This window comes from Priapulus caudatus, unplaced genomic scaffold, assembly GCF_000485595.1.
Source record: "Priapulus caudatus unplaced genomic scaffold, Priapulus_caudatus-5.0.1 Scaffold133, whole genome shotgun sequence".
NCBI lineage: Eukaryota > Metazoa > Priapulida > Priapulimorpha > Priapulimorphida > Priapulidae > Priapulus > Priapulus caudatus.
The window spans coordinates 508,623-519,628 of NW_014577194.1; the positions used below are offsets into that span (position 1 = coordinate 508,623).

Below are 11,006 nucleotides of genomic sequence, written 5' to 3' on the forward strand. Positions count from 1 at the left end.
CACGCACGCACGCACACACGCACGCACGCACACACACACGCACGCACGCACGCACACACACACACACAGACATATATATATATATATATATAATAAATAATAATATGAATATGAATAATAGTAAAAGAAATAATCATAATGGTACTTTCAAGCAAATCTGCGAGCATGCAACAATTCATGCCCGAGAGACGACCACACGTAGATTTCATCCGAATAATATGTGTGATACCCCGTGTACATATGTATATATGCGTGTAAATATGGTGGCACATACATATACATGGCACCGCATGAACGAGGAGAAAGCTGTTGTGCGAAACTTTATCCTCTATGTCAGTTGCACACGAGGCCGCCTCCTTACACGCGATGCGGCGCTGTAGCGACGTAGTTAAATCGCGCTGTCGAACAAGCAGCTTAATTAATATGCATCGCTTTTTTGCTATTTTGATTGGCAAAGAATAGAAGCATTAAATTTTGTATCATCTGAGAGCATCCTGGCTGGGTTCTATATCGGCAAGCGAGATCGTGCTTATAGTGCACGTCAGTGGGGCGAATATAATAAAAGTAACCCTCCCCCACTCTTGACCTCTCTCTCTGTCTCTCTATCTCCCTCTCCCTCTCTCTCTCTCTCGCACACATTCTCTCTCTCTTTCTGTCTCTTTCTCTCTCTCTCTCTCTCTCGCTCTCTATTTCTCTCTCTCTCTCTCTCTTTNCGCGCGCACGTGTGTGTGTGTGTGCGTGCGTGCGTGTGTGTGTTATGTGTGTGTGTGTGTGTGTGCGCGCGTGTGTGTGTATGTGTGCGTGTGTATACGTGCATAGGTGTGAGGGTTCTGGTTGAGGGATAACCTGATGCCTACTTTCAGACATGGTATGAAGAGGGCAGGCCGCCTGTGTTCTGGGTTTCTGGCTTCTTCTTCACGCAAGCTTTCCTCACGGGAGCCATGCAGAACTACGCTCGCAAATACACGATCGCCATCGACAAACTAGGATTTGATTTCGAGGTGAAATATTGCTCAAGTTGTTTAAGGTTCGATCTTAGACTGCGCCCAATTCTACCTACTCCCTCTCTCCTCTCTTACCCTCTTCTTCCTCTCACGCCCATCTCTCTCTCTCTCTCTCTCTCTCTCTCTCTCTCTACCTTCCCCGTCTCGCCCCCCACCAACTCCACTACCTCTGTCCCCCTCCCTCCTGTAATACCCTACAATATCCGCACTCTTTTAACCTAACACTGGTGATACCGAGGGACACATCGGACAACGCCCCTTCTCTCTCTCGCCCCTCTGTCCGTCCTTTTCTTCTAATATCTCTCTCTTCTCGTCTCCTCTCTCTCTCGTCTCCCTGCTATCTTCTCCCCTCTCTCCTGCTTTTCTCTCTCTCTCTCCTTCTCTCTCTCCTTCTCTCTCTCTTCGTTTTTCTCTCTCCTATTTTCTTTCTCTCTCTCCTTCTCTCTCTCTCATTCTTTCTCCCTCCTTCTCTCTCTCTCTCTCTCATTCTTTCTCTCTCCTTCTCTCTCTCTCCTCGTTTCTCTCTCTTCTATTTTCTTTCTCAGCTCTCTCTCCTTCTCTCTCTCTCTCCTTCTCTCTCTTTCTCCTTCTCTCTCTCTCGGCATGAGAAGCCCCATGAACACAGCTATTGTTGCAGCGGCCGCGGGCTGTGACGGAGAACACACGAGGCAGGCTTAATCACGTTAGCGTCTGCATCGTCATCTCATTGACAACAAAGACGCGCTTATTACCCTAATATCGTCTGGCTGATGCCGCGAGTAATGGTAACCCAGTTACTGGCGCACGCGGCCACGATACATACATATGATATATATATATAAGTATATTATATATATATATATTCATTATATATTATATTATAATATTATATAATATATATATATATAATATACATGTATAGTCTGACTGCGTGTGTTCACAATCAACTCTTTCTTTGTCTGGGCGAGAAAATGTCAAGTGTCGATGAGGGAGAATGTGAGAAGTGTGAGATGGGTAAGCCCGTAGAAATATATAGAGACACGTATGTAGTCTACGTGTATTATTTCTATGGGTCATCCACGTGCGGGGGCGTGTGGCGCTCAGTCTTCCTCTATCGGCATGATCAGGAGCTTCTCTCTATGTGTTCCTTCGTGATTAAATTCTCGATGTAATGAGTGTTTTTAATAGGGAATCGCGTGGTCGCATTGTCTACACAACAATGCGTGTATGTCTAGCATCGAAAAAAAGATGAGGATGAAAGACGGAGCGAAAGAGAGGGGAGGGAGAACCAAAGAGAGAGAGAGAGAGAGAGAGAGAGAGAGAGAGAATCAGGAGAGGGCGAGACAATGAGAGAGAATGGGNCGGTTGTGTGTGCGTACGTGCGTGCGTGCGTGCGTGCGGTCGTGTGTGTGTGTGTGCGTGCGTGCGTGCGTGCGTGCGTGCGTGCGTGCGTGCGTGCGTGCGTGTGTGTGTGTTTGTGCGTGTATTATTTATATTTAAGAGAGAAATATTTAACGCAGTATGATAACCCGTTTACGGTGAGCAGCGACTTGCGTTGTCAGAAACGTTGTGACTGCAGTCATAGCCATCGTAAGACCCGTCTACAAGACCAGGTGCGTGCGCGTCGCAGCTTATGTATGTAATATCAGGAGTGTCATAATATAGATATTATGACACTATGTATATAATATGACACTTCTGGTAATATCATCTCTAAATCTAAATCTATTATATATATTAATATAATCTATGTAATATGTCTCTATATGATGGGGCAGGGATGGAAAAATAGCTAGAGTGCAGCCAGTATTGCATAACATTATGACGTGGAGATATGTTAGATAATGATTTTTTATATAGATTTATATTATATAGAGAAATATGTAGATATAGAGATGATATTATATATATATATATATATATATATATATATATATATATATATTATGTTATATTAGAGATATATATAGTTAGACTTGTTTAATGCACTATGATAACCCGTTTACGCTGAGCAGTCACTTGCGTTGTCAGAAACGTTGTAACTACAGTGATATCGTAGTGTTTGTGTACGTGACATCCTAGACTCGATTCCTAGATATAAGCTAGTCTATGATATTTCTGCAACAGACTTCCAGGATGAGCGTAAGATGTTATTAGGTAGAGCGCTGGTGGCGTGTAACCTGTGCGTTGATGTAATTTCAAGTAATCTTTTAATTTTAATTAATTTTTAAGTTCTGCCAAAATATACGTTGATTGAGTAAATGTTTTCCGCCCCCACAGTGAGAGAAAGGGTACGCTGTCCACTACCGGTCACTCGACCAACTACGTTCTACCGATCTTACTGGACAGCGACCAGCCGGTGCAGCACTGGATCAAGCGAGGTGTGGCGCTGCTTTGTCAGTTAGACGACTAGTCCCGTATCGACCATGCCTGTGTGTGCAGAGATGTTGTTATTGCCCTGTATACGATACGTGCTAGACTTTGACCACCCACTTCCGGTCGCTCACTGCACCCTGTAAAACTGTACTGCGAATATATATATATATAATTATATATATAATATCAAGAGCTAATAATACCTATAATCTATATACCTATCTAATCTAAGAGCTAATAAAGGTATTATTAGCTCTTGATAATATATATATCTAATTTTAGCTGGGTGGCCGCGTGATATTTGCATAGTAAATTTATTATCAGTAACGTTACAAGTGGAAAGACGCGGTTGTTAAGCGAGGAATGTGGGTCGGTTTCTGCCGTACAGATGCCGTCATACTCTGTTATACTTTACTGTGTAAAGTAGACGTCTGTTATTGAAATCCGGTTAATAAATAAACGCTATGCCTTGAACAGTTATTTTAAAGTTTAAGAATGTTATCTTCTTTAATAGCTTTATTGATTTGCACTAGTTTTATTATATTGACAATACTATGGGACTATGCTATGAGATTACTAGCTAAGTCATAGAGTATTAGGACATAAATAGTAATTGGTCATGATACAAATGAGTTTCCACAATTTCCAGTCGATGGGACGGATTTTAGACTAGCTAGAAGATAAAATATATATCAGAATGAAGCCAATAGCCAGTTTGTTATGAAAAAGATACAATAATAGCATTTATTTTGTACACAATACATTTATATAACAAACACAATTATATATCTGGCAAGTACGATTTAGCATGACATACATACTAGAATTTCATAAAGAATAAAAGAGTGAAAACACAGCACATTAAGCTATGGTTGTCAGAGGTGGCTGGGACTTTCCAAAAAAAAAGCATTCGTGGTAGTGGACGGTAATAGAAGTTAGCAGTTATTCAATCGAACTTAATACAGTTTATTTCAATGAACTCCTATTTTTAAGTTTGGTTTACTAAATATATACAAGGTGCATATCGTGTATATACAAATCCACAGATGTTAAGCAATTGTAGATTTCAGTAGTGAATTGCGTAATCTGTCAATTAATCTCAAGCAAGACTCAATACAAACACAGACAACGTTTCTTTGATTTCTGGCTGTTGACTACATAGATACGCAGCATTCATGAAAAGCTATATTGCCTTTGACAAATATACATTTGGATAACCGCCGCCTGTGACGAGAGAGAGATTACGCATCGTCTCTTATTATTTTAGTATTGAGGTAGTGTTTGATACTTTGCGGGGGTGGGAGTGGGGGTGGGGTGTGTGTGAGTGGTCTCTGTAAGGTCGTTACTGAAGAGATGCCTCCTAGGGAGCGACTTGGAGAGTATAACACCAATATTCTGTGGTTGGTAAAACCAATTTTAACCGATTCGACCCGCCGTGTCGTTGAGAATCAAGACTATTTCCTGCGTCGTAGACAACGCGTGTCGGTGTGATCGACTCGAGCAAACATATATATTACTAAAAGCCCAATCGGGAACCCTCGGACCATTCAACAGAATAGGAATTCTTTTCTAGGAATGACGGAACGAGCCGAATGGGTTTTCCGATTGACTAAAAGCCCATACATCATACATTTATACTATATACACACGCGTACACACGCACGCGCACAGATATCAGGAGTAAATATTTAGAGTACATACTGGTCTTAATATTATTATTTATTGTTGATACGTTACACTATCAGAGCAACTCAGTCTTGCTGTAGGCGCGGGTGGAGGTCGCTAGTAGCTCCAATCTATACAGTACAACGGGCCATAGAAGCATAGAAATAATATAGGTAGACTAACATAGGTGTATCTATACATTTCTATGACCTAACGCAACGATATTCGCTGTATATATTTGATGTGTGTTTAATCAGTCGCGCCTCTGTTGCGCGCGTAGAGAAAACATACATAAATGCGTAGGGGCCCCTATCGAAGACGTACAAGACGTACGTTGGAGAGGAGAGCGAAGCCAGGCGCGGTTTGTGTTCTTTGCAGTTAACCGTGGACAGTTCGCAATTGACAAAGTCATGGTATTCACGTTGGTCTCACCCCCACTTCCCCAGGTAGCAACGTACATAACACTTATATATAACAATTAATAGATATTTAGAATCTCGCGGCGGCCATCTTGGATATTCTATCGTTACGGGTGTACGTTACGGTAAAAAACCAGCTTGGCACTGTATCTGAAATCATTTAGTATACCTTTAACATCATACACGCCGATTTTGGTGAATTCTTCTTAATATGTACACATACCTGCCCCGCTATTCCTGTTATTCGGAGTGTGTCACACGCAGGAGACGTATAGAGACTGCAGTTCGTGAGTGCTCGTGATCATCATCTTCTCTCTCGTGCGCACGGCGCGCTGCTATCGCACTCAGCAGTCTCTCTCTCGCGTCGGCCGCTTCCGCCTGGCTCACGCGCGAGTCAGGTTTGCCGTTATGTATGCGACCGCGCAGCTTTTTCAGGTGAGAGGCGTTCGTAAGCGTGACGACGTCGTTGCCGGCGACTCTTCGACCTTGAACTTCGTCGTCGAAGGTCACGAACACATGCTTCCGCGCGACCTGCGCGTTGCGGTCGCCAGGTGGCGCGCCCATCAGCAGCACGTCGGTTGCTCTCAGGTACGCGTCTATCACCAGTTCGAGGAGACAGGGGGCGACGACCAGCGCGCGCGTCTCCAGGGGGCGCCACACGCTGCCCGACTTCAGCGCGTCCCTGTGCCGCGCGCTGCCCTCCGACTCGACGACGACGATTTTGTCGGCGGCCTGCAGGTGGCCCTCCACCCACTCGGTCTTCGTCGTGATGGCGAGTTCGCCGATGCTCCGCGGCGCGAACGTCACGTCACAGCCAGCGGCGTCGCTCAGCCAATCAGCGAGGCTCTCCACGGCGTTCCAGTGCGGCTGGTGGTCAGGGTAGGCGCACAGGAAGACGCGTGGCCGCACTGAAAGACAGGTGTTCTCGCAGCCGGCTGAAAGGGGTTGTAGGATATGTTTACTAGGCACTTCTAATTTTAACATATATTTTAAATTTAATTAGGGTTAGAGTTAGGGTTAGGGTTAGGGTTAGGGCACTTTTTAGGGTTTTTGCATCATTCTTTAATATATCGTAAAATATATGTTAAAATTAGAAGTGCCTAGTAAACATATCCTGCGGTGTGCTCTACTTGTTGTATCGTATTGTATTGTAGAGAGAAAAGAGGGAGGGGAGGAGAAGCGTATGTGTGAGTGAGGGTGCGAAAGAGCGAGAGCGCGCGCAAGAGAGAGAATAAGGGAGAGAGAACAAGCAAGAGAGAGAGAGAGAGAGAGAGAGAGAGAGAGAAAGAGAGAAAGAGGGAGACGGAGAGAGAGAGACGGGGGAAGAGAGCGAGAGAAGGATAGAGAGGGGGAGAGAGAAAGAAAGAGAGGGAAAAAAAAGAGAGTACTAGTATATTAGGCTATATATATATATATTACTACATACCATACTATATAATCATACATACCTTCTGCATTATCTGTGTCATTTCCATTGCCTGGTTCCTTAGTCCGTGTGCACCACCGTATGAGCATGTACGCGACGTAGGGGACAGCAAGCATGGTCAGAACAACGATGAATGCAATCAGCACGTTCTTTAGCACGTTCAGCACGTTGTAAGTAGTTTCGTTTCCTAAATAAGTTATGTAGAGACAGAGATAGAAGATATATAATGTTTGTTGAGCACCATTTCATAAAAACATACATATATACTCAATGATGAGCCTGTGTGTATGTGCGCGTGGGCGTGTGTGTGCGTATAAGTACGTGTTCTAAACAATTGATGAATCGACTAGCACGATGCTTACCTGGGCCTGGACCAACTCCCACCACGTAGCCGCCATCAGCGAATACTGTTTGGCAAGGGCACTCGATTCTATCGGTATTGTTGAACAGAGGCTTACAAACGATCCCGTACGTTTCGTCGATCTGTAACTAATTTTCAGAACAAATTTGTTTAAAAAAAAACAGGAAACTCGATATAGGCCTACTCCTGTTCGGTTTGCGTATTTTTGAAATTATAACACGTTCTTCGTTGTCATATTTTTAATCACGCGGACTATATTTAGAATAACGCTACCACCTACATTTATCAGTTTTAGGCTTGCGTCGCAACTGTTGTTGTTGATGTTGTGTTGTTACTGTTGTTGTTGCTGTTGCTGTTGTTGTTGTTGTTGTTGTTGTTGCTGTTGTTGTTGTTGTTGTTGTTGTTGCTGTTGTTGATTTTATTGTTATTTTTTCCTGTAATAATTTCATTCACAATTTACAGCGACTTGCTTGCTTTAGTTACTTACCGAGAAACTGTATTTGCCTGTAGCGCTGATGAAGAAATCATAAAATGAATCGCTTCCATTCTGAAAGGAAGTAATACGTACATTTACTATAGCATAGACTATGATGAAAGATACTGGACTCATCGTATTATTCCATAGAAACCCTCAAATGAATTGCAACTAAATAACTTGATATACACGAGACAAGATATAAATTATTCGTACCACAATTCTCAGTGTTGTTGTCGTGCTGTTCTGGGAGCTTTTATGCATGGTTAAACTATAATTTAGAGGGTAGCTCGGAGTATTTGCTTTTGCGAACGCAACCTTGCATAGTCCATCAATGCAGTCGGCTGCAAAGAACTGCGTTTGCCACTCCGCTGCGGCGTTGCATGCTGAATAATAGTCAACAATAAAAAATATAGCAATAACACCATCTTGATTTTTGCCTGGCTTAAATATTTTCGTCAAATTTTAAATTTTAAAATAGGCAAATTTTAGTGAGAACTGGAAAAATGGCAAAATATTTACTGTAAATTGATAGTACCACATTGGGTCCCTTCTAAATGAAAGACGAGGGTTGGCATATTCCAGGCAGTTTGTTACAAAGTTGCTATATGGGTACAAATATCATACGCTACCATCCTTTATGAATAAAGGGGCTGAAGTCGGTGTACACGCGTCGGGGTCTCCAAGGGAGTTCACGCATTTACCTTCCTCGTGACATATGCCCTCGCATGGCACCAACTATGCAAACGAATTTCAGTGTGAGTGTGAGTTACACAATCAGAACTAAGCCAACCACTAACGCGCACGTATGCGTAATGTTATTCTAATCATTCAAGCACGGACGCACACACGCACGCACGCACGCACACATACACATACAGTATATATATATATATATATATATATATATAATTATATATGTATATATAATTGCTTGAACTAGACGTGTTTATTCAAACTATCTTCGTTTATCTCTCCGTAAATAATAGGCCTATAAGGATTACACGGTCGGTGGAATTGGTGCATGCAATACAGCTATAACCCCATATATCTACATCTCTGCAACACAGTAGGTATCTTAATGGTTTTTTATAGGTTTCTTATTGGTTTCTTATAGGTACTTATAGGTTTCTTATTGATTTACACCATATAGGTATACATCGTTTAACTTAATGAGGCAATTCTCAATTTATTTATGTCAACTAAATAAAGACACATTAACTTACACCGATAGAGACAATAATACAGAAGTAAGGAATAAATAACGAAGTAAATATATATACCGTGACTCTGTAATTTCCTGACTCGGTTATCGCATTAAACGTCACGTAATATTCTTCCATCTGCAAATCATAATGAAGTAACTCTAATAATTGTGATAGTGTATGCATGGCTGTATGTATACCACATAACCTGAATTCGGTTCATACTAAAATATATATCAAAATTACGATTAAATGATAACAGATAGCCCATGATGATACACCCGTCCACGCAAGCAAATACGTACGCCCTTGACGTGCCGTAGAAATTTTGTTTCTAGTGCGTTTGATTCCGTGTTCTTGTACAGTCGTAGAGTGTAGCCAGGAAAATCAAAGACATCGGGAGCAACTCCAAACTTGACGTATACCCGTGCATTTTCGTTACCATATGTGGTTCTGATGCCCAAACTCGCCATCCAGTTGATCGCACTTCCATCGTCGTGACCTTTTGCGTGAAAAAATGTCACCAATATTAAGCAAGAATGCATAAGTTTATTACTAGGGGAGACCGGGGACAATTGTAACACGGGGCAAATGTAACAGAAGCCCTCATTCCTATAGTAGAAATGTGCTATATGTATACGCTCTTCACAGCGCATGCACATTTCATTGACCCACATGCTGTCCTGAGGGTAGGCAGGTTTACGCATCGAGGAACATTTGACAGCCAAAACATCGTTTTTTTAGCAGGTAAGTAAAATCTCGAATTACCTAATGTTTTTTTTCTGGACAAATATGTACTTGAGCTATCACTGTCATTTGTATATCATAAAAAAATAAGTTTTTAGGCCTGTATTTAGTAAAAGTTTCATTGACGAATACCAATGCTAAGATTAGAAAACAACCCCCAAATGATGGCCCCTTGGCATGTATAAAAAGTATGTGTTTTACAAAATGTGTTTTGTTTATAAGGCAAAAAAGTAGCCTATCTATAAGCTCAGACATGCGAACTACATAACTTTGAATTAATGGGTCTGTAAATATGTTTTGTTCACAAGGCAATAAGTAGCCTATTTATATATTTTATTCATATGTAAATGAGTCAAGCATTCGTCATAGTTTTTATTAAATTATTTTATTGTGGTTCTATAATTGTGCTTTAATTGTTGAAAATCTGTCCAAGTGTCACCTTTATAAAAAATATAAAAAATCTTTCTGAGGGATACGATTTGTTGGTACATTGTATGTGTTACAATTGCGCCCATTGGTGTGTTACAATTGCCCCGTGTTGTGAGGCAATTGTAACACTTGACTTCCAGTTTGAAATGATAATGGCTTCAAAATAACTTGTTTTACTTAACCAAACCTAGTCAATTTCAAGCCAAGATATGCATCTTTAATTTCATATACCTTGAAGTAAGTATTTAACTATAATAAAGTTGTTATGTCAGATTTGGAAAAAAGTGTTACAATTGTCCCCGGTCTCCCCTACTGCACTGCTGCCTAACCGCAGTGGCAACAATCCTTCACGCGTTAAGGGAATTTCACTCGATCACGGAATTTAACGATGACCAAGAGGCCATTATTATTGTAATAGGCCTACATGTATATTATACGTGCCAGATACTCAGCTTCGTGAATGATAGAGTATGATAAACTAAAGCCCAGGAAGTTGTCTCACTATAAACACGTGGCTAGCATTATACCGGGTTGGAGTCTGTTTGTGTGTACGCATGCTTATTTGTTGTCATAGACGCACACGACATAGAACGTACTACAGTATGCGACATACCTGTGTTAAAGGTAATTCGCTCCCAATTGTCGACAAACATCGGGATACTTGATACCGTCACCGATCCGACATCGCCCTTGATTACTTTGAAACAATCGAAGAAGTAGACGAGCTGTGAAAAACACGTGTTGTTATCATCGCCATCATCGCGCATGTGTTAGTTTTAAATCATGTGTTAGTGACATATAATTATAATTAAACAAGTAATATTTCTATTTATATTAGATGTGCCTCAGTGGCTGAGTGTTTGTGAGAAAAGATGCTCGGCACCCTATGTAAAACATCATACCCCGTAGTCATCTTCGGT

At 41.5% G+C, this 11,006-nt stretch overlaps 2 protein-coding genes across 3 annotated transcripts in view; one reads left to right on the forward strand and one right to left on the reverse strand.

Annotated features, from left to right (window-relative positions):
- LOC106805916 (dynein heavy chain 12, axonemal-like) overlaps window positions 1–3,540 on the forward strand; it is an 85,289-nt gene extending 81,749 nt beyond the window's left edge. The window contains 1 exon segment of the mRNA XM_014807687.1: window positions 3,264–3,540. Coding sequence (XP_014663173.1) covers window positions 3,264–3,396 — 133 coding nt within the window. The 3' untranslated portion in view covers window positions 3,397–3,540.
- A 539-nt stretch (window positions 3,541–4,079) lies between these two features.
- On the reverse strand, window positions 4,080–10,744 carry LOC106805928. 2 transcript variants are annotated; one of them, XM_014807703.1, is made up of 9 exons: window positions 10,700–10,744; window positions 9,216–9,412; window positions 8,989–9,048; window positions 8,338–8,443; window positions 7,922–8,091; window positions 7,718–7,777; window positions 7,232–7,358; window positions 6,892–7,056; window positions 4,080–6,351 (listed from the first exon to the last, which is right to left on the reverse strand). In XM_014807703.1, exons 1-9 carry the CDS (start codon window positions 10,737–10,739, stop codon window positions 5,684–5,686), a joined length of 1,593 nt encoding a protein of 530 aa, XP_014663189.1. In that variant the 5' UTR covers window positions 10,740–10,744; the 3' UTR covers window positions 4,080–5,683. The 2 variants fall into 2 exon arrangements, with proteins under 2 accessions (XP_014663189.1, XP_014663188.1); XM_014807702.1 differs by having other exon boundaries at window positions 4,080–6,378.
- Between the last annotated feature and the right edge of the window lie 262 nt (window positions 10,745–11,006).